Below are 17816 nucleotides of genomic sequence, written 5' to 3' on the forward strand. Positions count from 1 at the left end.
TTGATTTAAAATATAATCAACCATTACATTTTCAGAGTCAATTAAAATAAAAATAAAAGTAATTAAAAAAATTATTTTTCGGTTTTTCCTCACTATTGTGACGAAGATACTGTGTAAAACTAAAATTCCCGTTTAAATTGTACCTAAAACCCTAACAATGTGTTAATTCGTTCCCTGTCCTGTACGGTTTAAACCTCTCGAGAGCAGTCTTATCAAAACCCAAGTTGGGCTTGATCCGAACGGAGTTCCTCACGATCAATGGCGAGTCATGAAGAAGCAAAACTCGAAACTTTCCTGCAATGGCTTCAGGTTCAGTTTTCTGTACTCTTTTTTTTTTTTTTTGGGTCTGTTACAACTTTTGGCAATCCATTCTGTTTATTGTTTTCTGTGTGTGATATACGCTTCCATTCATTTCTTTTGAATTAATTTGGATTTGAATTCAGGCGAATGGAGTAGAACTAAGAGGTTGCAAGATCAAGTACTCTGATGAAACTAAAGGGTTTGGCATCTTTTCATCCATTGACACTCCTGACGGTGAGCCAAATCATCCACTGCCTTCATATACAAACTTGTATTTGTGTTTGGATATTCCTTCACTTCTATCCAATTTGTGAAATGGATCAATCATTTATTTTTGTATTCGTCCTATAAAAGCTTTGTATTTGTGTGTATCAATGAATCATTTCTTTGGTTAGCTTTAGGTTTTGTTATGTCTGCTGCAGAAATGTTACATGGAGTAAGAAAAATTAATCGCTATTGGATGCTGCATGAGTTGGGACCCCCAATGTTATGTAGTAGATGCCTTAGGTAGTCGACATGAAACATCTTTACTGTGGATTCTAGTTGCATTTTTTTTTATCACGTTGGGTGCTTTTAGAATCATAATTTGTAGTGTTTTGAGAATATTTCCTTTTATTGTATTCCAATGTGTTAAGGTTATTACTTTTTCTCTATTGTCAGCAATTTAATGATGGTAACCAGGATTTGCTTGCTGAAAAAAAGTAAGGGAAGAAGAATTCTGAACCCTGAACTAATTCTGTTTTGTTATTTAACTTAGTCCAGTGGAGGAGGTATAAAAATCTTCGTATAACAAAACGTACCCCTGATTGATTAGTTTACATGGATATTTAAGAAAACTTCTGTTTTTTCGATGCAAGCTGATATGCATAACAAGCTTGATTTGTTTGGTGGCAATGGCTATGTTGGAAATTCAAAGAAATAAAAAAAACTCAGTTTTATCTGAAAACATATGAATGAAATTAATTCCTTTTGTTACTCATACAATAAACTTCAGGGGTTCTGCTGGTTGTTCCACTTGACTTGGCAATAACTCCAATGAGGGTCTTGCAAGATCCTCTTCTTGGACCCGAGTGTAGAGCAATGTTTGAAGAAGGAGAAGTGGATGACAGATTCTTGATGATTTTATTCTTAACAGTGGAGCGTCTTCGTAAGGATTCTTTGTGGAAACCGTATGCAGACATTGCATTCTTGAGTTTTCAGTTACTATTTTTCTTATTTTTCCAGTACACATGATTTATTTTGGCTGGTCATCATTATTAGATACCTTGACATGCTTCCAACCACTTTTGGTAATCCGCTTTGGTTTACTGACGATGAACTTCTGGAGCTGAAAGGGACATCATTGTATCGTGCCACTAAATTGCAGGTAAGTGGTCATTCTAGGTCCTGTGTGTTTTTGGGATTGTATGGCTATATCATAAATCCCCATCTCGAAAGTTTACAGAAAGAAGGGCTGCGCCACAAATCATAGTACATTACATCACAATCTTGAAATTTATGAGAGAAGTCTGTGTTAACATATTCACTGAATTTGCCAATTGCTGATTGTCATGACCTTCAAGAGAATAGAATAACATGTCGCCGCACAATTCCTGAACCTGAACTGGATTGGATCACTCAGATGTATTATATACGGGCTTACAGCTAGTATGTGGCATCTCATAATCCTTATTTTGTTGTTTATGATGTCTGCTTTATGATAATTAATTTCCATCCACAAGATAAGAAACTAAGCATAATAGAATGGCATTGCTTTGGTGTTTGACTTGAGATATGTATGAACCTTATCGCTCTTTCCACTTCTATTGTAGATGAAATACCATTTCTGCTTCAATGTGGCTTTATGGAGCATTAAATGCCCTTGATAGCATTAGCTTATATTTACCATTCAGATTGATTAGGTTATTTGAACTTAACTGTACATAATATTTGACTGATGACAGTTTTGTCTCACAGAAGAAAACTTTGGTTTCGCTATTTGAGGACAAAGTGAAGGGTTTGGTGGAAAAGCTTCTCTCTGTTGTTGGAGACTCAAAAAGGTGCGTATGAAGTTGTTAGATTTCTCTCCCTTTACCATGAAAATTGGGATTAATGTCACTGATGTGCAACAATTCATATTTATCAGTTATCATAAACATTCCCATATGCATCTTTTTTCTCTACTTTGCAGCAAACTGGGCAGCCGATTATGCTTTATTTTAGCTACTATTTTCATGAATAATTGGTTTGCTATTGTTGCATCTCTATCTCTTGACTGGTTTACTGGAATAACTTTTTTATGAGGACAGGAACCTCTGTAAGGTAGGCCCAACTTGCAGAGTAAACCACGCATACTAGCTTACCACCTGCAAGCCAACAATTTCGGTAAAATCCAAGTTCTGCCGAGTGGGATCGAATCCAACACTTTCGAGTTTATATGCCAGATTCTTAAAATGCTGGCATAGACTCAGATTGCTGAATTCTTAGTCCATAAAGAAAAAGAAGTACTCGTGGTTGATGTTCTTGACTGGGAGCTTTGCCTTGCTCCAGTTCTTAACTTTCCTTTTCATAGAGTAATGGTGGATTGCTTGGGATTTAGGAACATACCCAGATGCATTATGTCTTGAACTTTAGCAAATGATATTGCAGTGGGATCATGAAATTAACTAGTGGGCTTAATTTGGTTTTTAATTCATCTATCAGTTGACCTTTGCTACTCTACTGTCTAGAATTAGTTCTCTGGAGCTAAACTGGCTTTTTTATTTGTTCAACATGATGATGATGGCTGGGGCCCTGCTGAGACAAGTGTTATCAATGTAATGATTGCCAGTTTGTGATCAAACTGAAAGTTGCTTGCTCCAACTGTTTGATACTGGCACGGTTGAATATTCTGGAGATGTAATGATGAACTAGTTAACATAAGAACTTATATGATAGTAGATACCAAGATGGCGAGATGACCTTTATCTACTAACTTTGTTCTCATCTCATTGTTATTAGTTTGCTTGTACCTAGATTTTAGGCATAGTTCATTGCCATGTCTTTTCCATTTAGATCATGGATGTTTGGTGCAGGCAGTGGCAGTGGCAGTGTCAAATGGCAAGTAAGTGGATAGCCCTGACAAGATTGAGATAATCCAAAATAATAAAAGACAAAATTGTAGATTTCCTGTGTCTATTGTAATTAAGATTGTGGTAGCATTATTTTGCTACTTGAGCCTAGTAGAGGAAATTGATTATGCATAAGTATCTTATACTCCACGTTTGCTTGTGGTCATGCTCAAAGCTTGGGAATTTGTTTCTCACAAGATTTAGCACAAGCTTGTATGCATTGAATTCTTTGTATGGTGTTTAAGAATATATGTGATGGTTGAAGCTGACATAGGGTCTTTACATTGAAGTTGTACTTAGAAATTGGCAGCTTTACTTGGTCATTACATGAAGCAAATGCCAGTTCTTATATTTGGCATGGCTTTATTTTTGGGTTGTCCCGGTCCTTTTTCATCTAAGCATTTGCCAAATAAAGGTCCTAGAAATTATAAATTGAAGTATTATGTATTTGCACAAATTTTAAGTATTATGTGTGTACAAGGTTAAATTGTTGTTATTATCATCTTATGCATATATTTTTTTTCTTTCTAAAAATGATACAAGTAGTTCTAATATAATGTGCTTGCTTCTTTTACCAGAGCAGTGTGTTTTGAAGATTTCCTTTGGTATGTATCTTAATGGTATAGTTCTTTCTTGTTAATATTTTTAACATGTATTCTTTTACATTGCTTCTTACAATTATGTGGTTAAAATTTGTGTTGCATTGTTTTTATGCTTAGGGCAAATTCTGTATTTTGGGCTCGTGCTTTGAACATTCCCTTCCCACATTCTTACGTGTTTCCAAAATTTCAAGAAGATCAGGATGGTTGTTGTTCTTCATTGAAGAACAGTGCTGGGGTTTCAGATAATCATAAACCTGGTAGGAAGCTGGAAAGGTTAAGTTGTTTTCTGTAACTGATAGTCAGTGGCATACCTTTTCCCAATCTGTTTTCAGGACCAAATAATTCACAGATGCATGCGGTTGTTTCATAAAAAAAATATGTAAAGGTCGATGCTTTTGCAGAAGTTGAGGTTTATGCTATCAAAAGCAATGACAAGGCTTCCACATCAACTGATACAGTCTGGGTAGAGGGTCTTGTTCCTGGCATTGACTTTTGCAATCACGGTACGCCAGTTGGGCTTGGAAGGCCAAGTTTCTCTGACTTTTTAGTATTCCTTTTGTACATCCTTGTGGTTTCATACTTTTTTTGGTATAATTATCCTCTTACCATAGATAAATTCTTTTGGTAACTGTTTTATCTAACATCTGCAGATCATCTTAAATAATTTTATAGGCCCTTGATGAAATCTTGGCAATTGGATGAATTATGTTATTACTTCTTGCTTCAAATTTAAGTGAAAACTGGGATTTAAAAGAAAAATTTTAAGCAAATATTCCCCTTTCTGCTCTTTAATGCTTTGGTCTCTGTACTTCCTAAAGATGCCATACTGTATATTCAATTTTACTTGCTGAAAACTTTTCTGTTTTAGATATAAAGGTAGCAGCAACATGGGAAGTTGATGGAACTGGCATTACAACTGGAGTTCCTTTGTCCATGTACCTGCTTTCTGGTAGTAATCCTTTTGATTGTCAGGAGTCCTGTTTCTTACATATAGCTACTAGCTATCGAATTCTCATATGACATATCTCATTTCATCTGCTATAAGGTCTGCTTGATTTAGTTTTATGTTACTAGTTCTACATTTGCTTGTTTTTTGACTTATTTCCACTTTACACAGTTTTAAGTTGCTTCTTTCAAGTAGCTGGATATCTAACGATTTCTGACATTCTTTTTCTTACAGTTGAACGAACTCTCTTTCAAACTGAGAAAGAGATATCCATCAGCTATGGAAACAAAGGAAATGAGGTACTATCTTTCAGTTTCAAAACTTTTTTTCATGCTTTGACGTTGTGTACTGCTACATTTAATTTACATAACCATCCTGACACTCTTTCATAGAAACATAAGCACTTCAAGATGGTTGCATATCATACTCAAGTGTTTTAAGAAAGCATTCTTATTGGACAAAATCTTTTATCTTCTAGATGTCTTTTATTTTTGTTCCTTCTTATTCTTCTGTGACCTTCTATTAACCATTTATCATTAACCAAGTATTATTTACGACAATGAGTATTAGGTTTATTGTAAAATATGAAAGTTGATGTTTTTCTGGCTCTTTCGGAGCATGCATGTTTGCAATTATTGTGCGACAACCATATAAGTTTTTATGGGCTTTTCAAATGATGTCAGTTGCCTCATGTTTGATGCAGGAGCTACTTTACCTGTATGGATTTGTCATTGAGAATAATCCAGATGACTACCTCATGGTAATGCCATTTATACAAATTCTTTGGCTTCCTCACCTTTCGAGTCATGATCTCTAGTTGATTAACTTGTTTTGATTTCTTGGAATTGTTATTCATTAAAACTAATATAGCAATCTTGTCTCAAAGAATTCTCAACCATTTGGATGTCTAAATGCATTCTGCTTCAGTCATATTGCTATAATCTGCTAGGTTATAGGCCAGCATGCTAATGTGACCTGATCAAGAGCTGTGTGTTTGAATGTTGTATAAATGCAGGTTCATTATCCTGTTGAAGCTATTCCAAATGTTCCCTTTCCTGATGCCAAAGGGCAGCTGCTTGAAGCACAGGTCAGCTAACTTTCTTATAAGTGGTAGATTTTCAGGATCTTGTTACATTAAATTCTATTAAGATTAGTTACTTTTCCATCCAACCCAATAAGTTAACTTGTTGGGTTGAGACTTTTCAAATCTTATATATATATAATATATATTCTAACACTCCCCCTAACGTGTGGGTTGGACAACTCCAACGGCCCAACACATGCACAACAAACAAGGCCCAACACTAGGACAATAAACACACAAAGGCCCACACTTGGGGGCAATAATAAATGGAGGTTGTAGATTGCGGAGGCTAAGGTTCGAACCCAAGACCTTCTGTTTCAATACCATGTTAAGATTATTTACTTTGCCATCTAACCCAATAAGTTAACTTGTTGGGTTGAGGCTTTTCACATCATTTATATATATTCTAAGAAATTCTTTCAAATTCTTTTATAATCTTGGAGAGCGCCTTTGCTTATGTTTTAGTTGCAATGATATAATTATGTTCCGATTACAGAAGGCTGAACTGCGCTGTCTTTTACCGAAAAGTTTACTGGATCGTGGGTTTTTTCCAGCTAGCATCCCAAATAATGGGTGCAGTGACAAATGCATGACAGATAAGATTAGCAACTTCAGTTGGAGTGGTCAGCGCAAAATGCCATCTTATCTAAATAAGCTTGTCTTTCCTGAGGAATTTTTAACAGCGCTGAGGACCATAGCCATGAAGGAAGATGAGCTTTTCAAGGTTTCTTCATTGCTCGAAGAGGTGCATCCATTCTGCAGCTCTTTTCATTCACTGTATACACTGGACTTTAGTGTTTTTGTTACTCATTTAATAATCCTTGAAAAACAACTTGTATATCCTCTAACTGGGTAGCATCTGAATTTGTATATGAAGCATGCATGATTTCTTATGGTTAAAGATGGACCATGAGCAATGAGACAGCTCTTAAACAATGCATCTTAGATTATGAAGTAGAATCAGTTGGACCTCACTTGTCCCTCAACTTGGTGAGAAGTGTTTTTGAAGTGAAAGCCAGGAAGTTGAGAAGGAAACTTTGCTGTCAAGCTTTAGATTGATTGTGAAATATGCATGGAAAGGCTGATGAGAAAACTACAGTAAACTCAATGGAGTTTGTTGTAATTTTATAGGTTCTTTTATGCATGATACTTGTTAGGAGGACCAAGACCTAAAGTAGAATGGGATATGATGTTGTGAACTTAATTTACGGACAAACACGTGACTCAGTGGTAGAGTTGCAGTGGTGCAACCTAGAGGTTACATGTTTAATTCCTGAAAACAGCATCTTCACATACTATGTGAGAGTAAGGTCTGCGTATATCCTGGATATCCCCGACCCTATCCACTACGGGAGCCTTGTGCACATGAATTGTTTACATTTATGCTGTGAACTTAATTTAGGTGTATTCTTATATTGTGCGAAGATGAAGTTACTGTGCACATGGTAAGTAAAAAAAAGATGAAGTTACTGTTAGAAAGACATAAGAATTTATTATATCCTTACAAGGCCCCTAATGGTTTCCTCGTATGGTACTTGATGAACAACTTATTCTTCAAATTGATAATTGATGGAGCATGGTCTGGTTCTTAGTGTACAACAAATTGACATTTATTTGTTTATTACATTGTGGGTGGTGGTTGAACTGATTGAGAGTGGATTGTGCATAATGTGGCTTGCAGTTTCTTATTTCATCATCTTCGGGGTTGGTCCTTGATTTGAAGTACATAAATTGTGTTCCTCGGAAATATTTAAAGTTGATTCATTCGCATTCTTTGTTTCTTTAATGAAATTGCTCTTTTTGTTTTAAAGCTTGTTAGCTCTCAGGGGGAGAGGCAACCGTCAGATGCAGAGGTTAGATCAGCAGTATGGGAGGCTTGTGGTGATTCTGGGGCATTGCAATTGCTTGTTGATCTTCTTCATAAGAAGTAACTACCTGAAACTATACCATCAAATGTCATTTTACTGATCCCCACCCATGCATATCTATATGACACAACGTGCTTCCGGAGTTGAAATTAAGTTGAGACTCGAAAGTTGTTATCTAATAACACTTAAATTCAACATATTTATACGTCTGAACTACCAAAAAGAAAATCATCTTTGCTTAAGTAAGACGAGATTTCTCATATGACTTTCTTTTTAACTTTTTCTGTATTAAGGATAATGGATCTTGAAGAGAGTTGCGGATTGGAGGATTGTGATTCTGAAACTCTTGAAGAGCCTAACAGTGCTATAAGCCTGGAGCAGCACCAAAGGTATGAGAATGAGCTTCACTTTGATGGTTCTGTTCTCACTTGACTTGTTCTATCGGCTTCTAAACAGAAGGAGTAGCATTTCTTTGGCTGTAAAGATTATAGAGTTGCAGGGTTACAACCTAGAGATCATAGGTTCAATTCCTGAAAAGAGTCTCTCCATATATCATGTGGGGTATACATCTTGCTTGTTCTCGACCTCGGCCACTGCTCGAGTTTTGTGCATGAGAGTTATTTACCTACCATTGCTTGACACATGACAATCATATAATACTCAAAATGGATGCTTATCAATTTTCTAGCACTAAAAAATACCCTTGTCAACATAATAGACTCTCTCAAGATTTCCTGCTTATAACTTGTATCATGCCATTTTGAATTTCACCTTCGCGTACTCACAATCCCTTTTCTTCACTTTGGCCATGGATTAATAAAAATACTAACTTGTCACGACAGTGGAGAGACTGGCGGGTCGATTCAACACAAGATGAGTAGAAACAGGTGGTCAAATATAGTTTACAGGAGAGGACAGAAGAGGTTGGCTCATTTATTCTTGAGGGAAGCAGAGCATGCTTTGCAATTAGCTCTGAGCGAGGGGAGTTGAAGATTGATAGATGAAAGGACAGAAGAGGTTGGCTCATTTATTCTTGAGGGAAGCAGAGCATGCTTTGCAATTAGCTCTGAGCGAGGGGAGTTGAAGATTGATAGATAAAATTATTCCCTTTTATTGATTTGGGAGAGCTAGTTCCATCAGAGATTATTTGTCGCGCACACATATGATCGATCTTCTTTCTCTTTCCAGTCAATACTATAATTTTATCAATAATGACCAAATATTTTTTGAGATTGAATTCTGATTCTCGAGGTTAGCACATTTGTGATGTACTGAGACTGATTGATGCTTACACATTATTTACAGATGTTTCTTCCTTTACTCTTATACAGCTTAGTGAGTGCTTCTTCTACTATCTTGAAAGCTGGTTTCTCCCTTACTCTGTTATTTTTTTTAAGTGTTGCAATTGTTATGCGTACCAAGGTTTTCTCTGTTGGAACCTTTTAATCTCATTTGTACATCAAGGTTATATTTTTTTTATTTAGAAAACCACCCATTAATTATTCTTTTTATGTTTTAACTACTATAAGTTGTGCCTCAACCCAAGTTTTATCAAACAAAAAAGATTGTTATGTGGACCATACTTTTATAAGGATTGTTTCTTACAGTGCACACCCAAAGAATAGTGATTGAGAGTTTTCGTACAAACGGAAATACTTGATTATACTTTTAAGCACATAATTTGTAACTTACAATACAAACATGTACATTATAAACAGAATGTCAGTTGTTTAATTTAGACAACTACTTACAGTGGAGATCATGACATGGTTGTTCCATTTACTGGAAGCCAAGCATGGGTTAGGTCACTTGGGTATGACATAGTTGATTAAGTTAACAATGTTCATCATAATAACAAGATATCAAACAAGAGTTGATCACACAACAAAACTTTTGTCAATTTCCATGGCTCTCTCATTTTGGTCTTCCTCGAACTCGCTCCATCTTCGTCGAAGTCAATTACCTTTGAAGTTAGATACCTTTAATATGGTAGGACCTCAAGTATTTATAGTGAGAGGATGGAGAGAATTTATAGAGAAAGGGAGTTAGGTACCTTCAAAGTTAGACCCCTTTTAATGTGGTGTGAGAGCTCATGTATTTATAGGCCTTTAGGTCACGTGATTGGCATGTGGATGCTAAAGAGGACACATCAGGCCCACAAGATCAACCTCAGCAATATAACCCAAATACAACACAAATGATCAAGACCCATATTTAACTTCATTATATAAGTCCAGTCTATTACTAGACTTAGTTGTAAAGATTGTTTTCAACGGCTAGTTGGCCAGTCATTGTCTTCCTCTCTGTTACATCAACAGAGGTCTCAACACAACATAGTAGCTGGCTCCTTTTGTATATAACTCAGTTGTAATTGTTTTGTAATGTAATGAAAGTGATTTCAACAAATCTCTTTAGATGCTGAGTTGGAAGGTGTTGGGCCCTTTGCATGACTATCCAGGCTTGTAAAAGGGCTTCTTGGGTCGTGGGCCCATTAGGTGTTTTCAAAGAGGTTGCAGGTCTTTGTTGGGTCGGACCATGGCTAAACTACATGGCTTGTGTGCTTTCATGAGAAGATAGCTCAGGCTCTGGTTTGTGGGTCTTAATGAGAAGATAGCCTAGGTTGTGGATCTATTGGGTCGATTGTATGAATTGTGAGACTTGTTGAGAAGATGGCCTAGGTTGTGGGCCTGTTGGGCTCGACTATATGGTCTTGCTGAGAAGACGGTTTCTATCAATTAAGGCTTATGTAGATTTTGTCCCATACAATAATTAGACAAATCAAAAAATTTAAAAAAAAAAAAAAAACTTTGCTCTCTATGGCCTTGCTATCGTCTCTGTCACAGTCACACAGTAATATCAGTCCCAATACACTTAGTTTAGCCCCCAGAGGAGTGGATTAGTGCCCACAATTTAGCCCTATATGAGAAATGGGTCAATACCTTCAGTTTAACCCCTGAAGAACGGGTCAGTTTTCACAAAGCCAATATAGATAAAATAGTACACATTAAACTTTGCTATCAATTCATATACACTTCCGGACTAATTATAAAAAAAGGATTCACAATAGGAGTGTCTTTGATTGACAAGTACCACACCGGTGTTCGGATCTCACCCTGGTTCCTCTGTCCAGTTCACAGGTTGCTGGTGGCTTAACGTTACAAATCTTTGATTGTAGATTCTATGTACCCCCTACAGATGTAGGGACTTGTATGTGAGGGGAAGTGTTGGAGCTCACCCACCCAAGTCCCACATTGAAAAAAATAGTGTGTGGATGTGGTTTAAATACAAGTAGTTAGACCCTAGTCCTCAAGCTATGGCTTTTGAACAAAGTGGATTACCATCATTTGTATTGAACCACATACATGTTTAGGCCCATTAACATGCACTCTCCGAAAGTTCAAATTGCAGCACAAACCGCCTTCACCGAATTCTATGAGAATCGGCCGTTGAACACTGAATGGCAAAATACTAAATGATGAAGTCTCATTTACTTCGTCATTTATTATGTACAATAAAGTATTATTTGTCTTCTTGCTAAGAAAATTAAACTTTAACGATGTTGTAAATCCACAACCCCATACATATTATTAATATTGTCCGTTTTGGATTGTCCGATTCTCGTTAGCCCAACTCACTCAAGCCTAAGAAAATACCTTATTAGTGATTAAGGGTGGACTTGGATTTATAAACCACACATGGTTGACATTACCAGCCGATGTGGGACAACAAACGAAGTCGAGACTCTAGTACTTGTCCTTTGTTTCGAAAGCTTTTTGGGCAAGGGCGTGTTCTGTTGTTTGTGTGTGTGTGTGTTTTTTGGGGAGCTTGCGGCAGAGGAGAGTTGGACTCCATGGCCTGATCGACTTTTATGTCAAGCGGAGAAACTATGGGTGTAATTGCCCACAAACATACACATATGAGCATACACTTGAACGGATCATTGCCGGCCCACAGGACTGAAACCCTGCCGACTTGGGAAAAAAATGTGCTACTTTCTAGCCAGCTGGGTGTAATTACCTAATGTACATGTTTCCCACATTATTAGAAATATTCAATAATATAAATGACAACTGCATTATCTATATATATATAGAGAGAGCATTGATAAAGTTTAATGGCATTAGCAGTCATTGCAATGAAGAAGTTGTCTCTCTCTTTGGGTTCGGTGTTGTGCTTGGCTTTGACAAGGTTTGCATTTATTGAAGCAATTCATGAAGGTGCTCGTATTAAACGTCTTCCTGGTTTTAGCGGAACACTTCCATCAGAACACTATTCTGGGTATATTATTCATCATTTCATCAGTTCTTTGTTTTTTTTAAGGAATTTTTTTTTGGTGATTGCGTTTTGTTTCCCCCATTTAGGTATGTAGAGGCTGAGAAAGATATGCATCTGTTTTACTATTTCGTCGTTTCCGAGAGACACCCAAAGACAGATCCTGTTGTGTTATGGCTCAATGGAGGACCTGGATGTTCTAGTTTTGATGGATTTATCTATGAACATGGTACAATTGAAGTTCTATCGAGTAATCTAAATTTAGCTCAAATTTAGAATACTGCTTGGTCTTTTGAAATACTTGGATTATATGTGCCAATAATGAATCATTATTGTAATTTCTTTTTTTACCTTTTCTAGTTAAAAAACACAAAAAAAATATAATTTATTTTTCATTAATTTTTACTGTCATTGTTTTAATCTCATTCAGGTCCATTCAAATTTAAAGATGTACTCCCGAGTGAAAGTTCACCGAGATTGGATCTCAATCCCTATAGTTGGTCCAAGGTTTAAAAATTTTAAATTTCTATTTTTTCTTTTGTGTTATTTCAGATATATATATAGAGACACACACACACACACTATGATTGCACCTTCTTTCCACTAATTTATTTTTTTATTATCAACTAATTTTTTTTATAGGTTTCAAATATTATTTATTTGGATTCTCCTGTGGGTGTTGGATTATCTTACTATAAAGATGAAACTGAAACCAAGTACAAGAATGATGACAAGACAAATGCTATTGATACATATAACTTTTTGATTAAAGTAAGTCTTTTTTGAAATTTTTTCAACATAACTTTTGAACTCAAAACAGTATTAGCCTAATTAAAAGTAATATCCTTTGCACTAAATTTAAAAATGCAAAATGCATATTTAAAAGGGAATTTGTTTTAACATCTTTACATTTTGGCAATTTAGTGGTTTGAGCTATACCCAGAATATGTGGAAAACCCATTTTACATCTCTGGAGAATCATATGCGGGAGTTTATATACCAATTCTTGCTTCAGAAATAGTGGAAGGTATTGTATTTTAAATTTTTATATGCTTAAATGTTGACCTTTTTTTAGGTTTAATTATACTTTTCATCACCGAAAGATAGAGGTCGTTCACTTTTAGCACCCAAAGATTTTTCGTTACAAAGTCATTACCCATTGATTCAAAATGAGACATTTAAGAGACTCGATAAGAATTGCTAGTGTCAGAAAGCGTTGACACTGTCCGAAATTGTAGCAATTCCGTCTGAGTCCCTTAAATATCTCATTTTAAATCAATGAGTGATGATTTTGTAACAAAAAATCTTTAAGTGCTAAAATTGAACAACTCCTATCTTTCGGCGATGAAAAGTATATTTAACCCCTTTTTATACCTACTAATTAAAAGTTCAATCTCTTGTAGGAATCGATAATGATGTTGAACCCAAAATTAATTTTCAGGTATGTAAATATTTTCAAATAACTATAAATATTGGGAAAAAAATTGAAATTTCAATAATTTTCTTTAAACAGGGTTACATGATTGGAAATGGGTTCGTCGCAGATAAAGCATTTGATACCGACGTCTTGATATCTTATACACATGGCATGGGACTTATCTCAGATGATCTTTTTGAGGTGGGTGAACGCTAGATTGATTTAACTTAATTTGCAAGGTTAACGTATATAAACATTTATTTCAATATATGTTTTTTTTTTTTTTTTTTTTTTGCTGTAGGATATTCAATCTACTTGTAAGGGAAAGAAGCTTGATCGAGAGAAGTGTTTAGAAAACCTCAAGAAGGCTGTCAATGTAATTAATTTGTTCTTGCTACTTTATTTTTCCTTGCAATCCTTTCCAAATATTGAAAAAAAAAAAAGAAGAGTACTTATCCAGTTATCCTATGAATTTAGCTAGTTGCTGATCTGAACCAATACAATATTCATGAGCCTTGTTACCATCCACCGAAGACTGCACATAAGAATATAAACACAACCTTGATGAGAAAGTTGGTGTTGGACCATGGTGGTGTTGTGTCTCGATGGTCTGATAGTGAAGGTCGTGCTGATTGCATTGTGAGTTACATATATATATATATATGTATGTATGTATGTATGTATGTATGTATGTATGATATTAGGCTAGTATTTATTTTTTGAAGAAAGCAAAAAGTAATGTTATTGCACTTGTGTACAGAATGATGAACTTGCAATTGCATGGCTAAATAATGAAGAAGTAAGAAAAGCTATTCACACAGAACCGGTAAATGATCTATTAAACCCATGTTTGTGTGTACTTGTCTGTTTTGTGAGAATTAGGGCAAGTTTGGATTGAAAAATGAAGAGTTAAGCGAGGGGAGTTATGAGGGGACTATCTTTAGTCACCCTCATTTGGATAAAGTTTGAGGCGAGTGAAAAACTTTTATGAATGATTTAGGAAATAATAAACAAAATTTTCTCTCACATCACAAACCTCTCAATTAGGGAGTTACAAAATATTCAGTTGGAGAATTAAGTGAGGGAGAACATCCCCTGCTTTACCCCACTTAACTCTCTATCTTACAATTCAAGTAATATGAAGTTATTCAAACAAGCCGTTAGGTTTGATTCTGATGAGACTATAGGAGTGAGGGATTGTTTTGTTTTGAAATATTTTTTAATATAAATCATCTAATTATATAATTAAAAAAAAAAGGTTGGCATAATTGGAGAGTGGGAGATGTGCACAAACGATTTGGATTATAAACAAAATTCTGGCAGTATGATTCCGTACCATAGAAAACTAACAACACGAGGATATTCGGTGCTTATATACAGGTAAACTTAATCAATAGTGTTAGGTAGTCTATATAGTGGTAGCCCAAATTTTTTAAATGAAATTTTAAAATGTTTTAACTCTCAAAATATATGTTAGATTTTTTTAAAAAAATTACATATTCAGAATCAGCGTATAAAACTCTTTCTAAAAAGATTCATTGTCGATGAGTTTTATCAGGTAAATCTTAAATCCATTGTTTTTTTAATGTAATTTCTTAATTCCATTGTTTTTTCAATGAAATTTTCAAAAACAATGAATTCAGAAATAAAACAATGAATTTTAGACTATGCTTTAAAAAACAATAGAATCTATATTAAAACAATAAATTTTGGACAATGAATTCTGAGATAAAAGAGTGAAAATAAAACTATTTCATTGATTAAATAAATGGAATAAACCTGATGGGCTCTCATGGGCTATCAAACTGATGGGTTACATGTCATTTTCGAAACTTAATTTACCTATAATTATCATTTTAAAATGAACCAGACAATGAATTAGGCACATAATTTGTAAATTACAATACAAGCATTATAAATAGAATTTTAGTTCTTTAATTTACAAAACTACGTGCAGTGGAGATCATGACCTGGTTGCTCCATTTACTGGAAGCCAAGCATGGGTTAGATCACTTGGATATGGCATAGTTGATGAATGGAGGCCATGGAAAGTTGATGACCAAGTAGCCGGGTAATTTAATTATAATATTTAAATTATGATAAATGCATAAAAATTATTATTATTGTGGGGTACGATTGATCTTATTAGGTGTATATATACTTACATATTTTGTGGATGTAGATATATACAAGGATACCACCATAAACTCACATTCATGACTATTATGGTTGGTGGCTTAGCGTTAATTTTTTTTTTATATATTTTAAAATAAATCATTAAATACTTGGTAACTCTTGTTCATTAAATTACCATTTTGTTACAGGGTGCAGGACATAGAGTCCCTGAAAGCAAGCCAAAAGAGGCATTACATTTCTATAGCCATTGGTTGGAAGGAAAGCCAATATGAACAGACACTACAAAATATATCTATCTCCAATCCATTTTTCCTTTCTTATTTTCTTGTAAAGCACAGAGAGAGAGATTTCTATCTTTGTTTGGGTGATCTGTCCCTTCATGACGAACCCTTTTTTTTCCTTCAATAAAAGCGTGCCTTGGAAAATAAATTTTTTAAGTTCTTCTGTTTGTAAGATTAGTTGCCAAGCTAACAAAGAATTAAATCCTTCTGCAATGTTGAGAACAAACCTTTTTCTTCATTTGAGTCATGTCTTACTACTTTTTCTGATGCTAATTGGACTAGGATATCACTGATCATTAGTCTACCGGCGTATCTTCTTTTTTTTTATTATTTTGGTGGTTCACTAATTTCCTGGAAGAGTAAGGAACAATTTATTGTCTCGCGGTGTGAGCTTGATTGTCATCTGGTTTGACATCATTAAAAGAATGGAACGGTCGCTCTTCCTGATATCTCAACTGAAGTACAAACAACGGATCTTCTAACCAATGCTCACTCATTCCCTTGGTTCTCCACTCTACAAGACCAACTTCAATTGTTGTCACTACCGAAAGTTTAAGGGCGGTGTTAGTGATTAGTGCCATCAACGGTTAACTGTCACCAGCGCGGAGCGAGCTTGGTTGATAACTCTCATTCATCACCATTTTATTATAGGGCGCAAGCCATAAAGTCCTTGAGAGGAAGCCAAAAGAGGCATTACATTTTTATAGCCATTGGTGGAAGGACAGCCAATATGAACAAACAATAAAAATATATCTCTAATCCATGTTTTTCTTCTTATTTTGTTGTAAAGCAGAGAGAAATTTATGTTTGGACGATCTGTCACTCCATGATAAACCTCAATAAATAACTTGCCTATCCGATTTTGGTCCGACCCAAGTAGCGGCCCTATGAGTGAAGGCCTAACTTGGAAAGGTATTGCCTGGATGTTTCGAGACCTCAGCTTGTTCAACAACAAGTAAACAAAGTTGTTACGTGCGCATTCTGGTGTGAGCAGGCCAGGGTTCGACCCTAGAGGTCGAGTCAAGCCAGAAGATAGATTCATTTATATCAGATCAATAATGCAAAGAGGAAAAAAGAGATTCAAAGAAGAAGTTCTTATTGATGGAAAATAAGGTTGCAATTACAAACGATCTCTGCAAAATTATTCATAGAGAAGCTCATGGCCCGCGGGGTTTCTTCTGCCAAACTTACTGTAGAGAAATTCTTGATCTATTGTTTTCCTTCCGACCTGGATGATGCCTCATCAAACGAATGTAATGTCCAGTTGGATCTCGTCACGTGGCTCTACCCCAGCAGACCTTTCCAGACTCCTCCACTGGCTCGGGCTAGGGCACAACCACGTCTCCCTTTTTTCTTCCGGCACACTTATCAGGGCCTCGCTGAACTTTAGGGCATGGTATAAATTCCAACAGAATAGCCCTCTACCTGTGACAAAGAGCTGGAGTTTAGTGTTGTCGGGTTAAAGTGACGGGAACACGATCTAAGGAGGAGCAAGATATCTTTGATAGCACCGCATGACTGGGACTTGATTCCTCTTCGATTTTTGCCAAGAAGAGGGAAGACGACGCAGTGCGTAAGCTAGAACACTTGAATTTGTTCACGACGAAATCAAGAAACTTGGAATCCACCAAGAACAATTGAGAAAACCTCAAGGAATTTTATTAATAAAACTGAACGTGTCAATTAAAAAAGTTTGTGAGACTATTTATAGACTCACAAAACAATCAAACCCTATTTGAACTCCTAATTAATTTAGAATTGAAAAATTGGAAACATAAAACGTGCAGGAAATTTAATTAGCTATGTTGGACTACAAAAAGA

The 17816-nt window shown here is 35.5% G+C and overlaps 2 protein-coding genes across 4 annotated transcripts; both read left to right on the forward strand.

Moving 5' to 3' along the window:
- Positions 1 to 148: 148 nt before the first annotated feature.
- Positions 149 to 9243, forward strand: LOC120003395. Of its 3 annotated transcripts, none has more exons than XM_038852368.1 (17): positions 149 to 309; positions 444 to 534; positions 1295 to 1469; positions 1561 to 1666; positions 2257 to 2339; positions 3968 to 3994; positions 4109 to 4248; positions 4393 to 4494; positions 4860 to 4940; positions 5172 to 5236; positions 5641 to 5697; positions 5953 to 6024; positions 6518 to 6766; positions 7833 to 7948; positions 8183 to 8278; positions 8732 to 8822; positions 8917 to 9243. In XM_038852368.1, exons 1-17 carry the CDS (start codon positions 259 to 261, stop codon positions 8971 to 8973), a joined length of 1659 nt encoding a protein of 552 aa, XP_038708296.1. In that variant the 5' UTR covers positions 149 to 258; the 3' UTR covers positions 8974 to 9243. The 3 variants fall into 3 exon arrangements, with proteins under 3 accessions (XP_038708296.1, XP_038708295.1, XP_038708297.1); XM_038852367.1 differs by having other exon boundaries at positions 8732 to 8812; positions 8907 to 9243; XM_038852369.1 differs by having other exon boundaries at positions 7848 to 7948; positions 8732 to 8812; positions 8907 to 9243.
- Positions 9244 to 12003: 2760 nt separating this feature from the next.
- LOC120003661 (serine carboxypeptidase-like 20) lies at positions 12004 to 15986 on the forward strand. Its single transcript, XM_038852676.1, has 14 exons — positions 12004 to 12167; positions 12251 to 12390; positions 12592 to 12668; positions 12804 to 12932; positions 13086 to 13188; positions 13565 to 13602; positions 13675 to 13779; positions 13880 to 14026; positions 14152 to 14217; positions 14339 to 14404; positions 14837 to 14958; positions 15536 to 15649; positions 15761 to 15806; positions 15903 to 15986. The coding sequence occupies exons 1-14, from the start codon at positions 12004 to 12006 to the stop codon at positions 15984 to 15986; spliced, it is 1401 nt and encodes a 466-aa protein (XP_038708604.1).
- The last annotated feature ends 1830 nt before the right edge of the window (positions 15987 to 17816 follow it).

Source organism: Tripterygium wilfordii, chromosome 8 (genome assembly GCF_013401445.1).
Source record: "Tripterygium wilfordii isolate XIE 37 chromosome 8, ASM1340144v1, whole genome shotgun sequence".
Lineage (NCBI taxonomy): Eukaryota > Viridiplantae > Streptophyta > Magnoliopsida > Celastrales > Celastraceae > Tripterygium > Tripterygium wilfordii.

What these genes read in the sequence shown, in the direction of transcription:
- LOC120003395 (XM_038852368.1), top strand. Translation starts at nt 259, where the DNA reads ATGGCGAGTCATGAAGAAGCAAAACTCGAAACTTTCCTGCAATGGCTT. An exon ending in TGTTTTGAAGATTTCCTTTG is followed by an intron (nt 3,995 to 4,108) that starts GTATGTATCTTA and finishes TTTTATGCTTAG; the next exon opens with GGCAAATTCTGTATTTTGGG. An exon ending in TTCAGATAATCATAAACCTG is followed by an intron (nt 4,249 to 4,392) that starts GTAGGAAGCTGG and finishes ATGCTTTTGCAG; the next exon opens with AAGTTGAGGTTTATGCTATC.
- LOC120003661 (XM_038852676.1), top strand. Translation starts at nt 12,004, where the DNA reads ATGGCATTAGCAGTCATTGCAATGAAGAAGTTGTCTCTCTCTTTGGGT. An exon ending in ATCCCTATAGTTGGTCCAAG is followed by an intron (nt 12,669 to 12,803) that starts GTTTAAAAATTT and finishes TTTTTTTTATAG; the next exon opens with GTTTCAAATATTATTTATTT. An exon ending in GTTGATGACCAAGTAGCCGG is followed by an intron (nt 15,650 to 15,760) that starts GTAATTTAATTA and finishes TTGTGGATGTAG; the next exon opens with ATATATACAAGGATACCACC.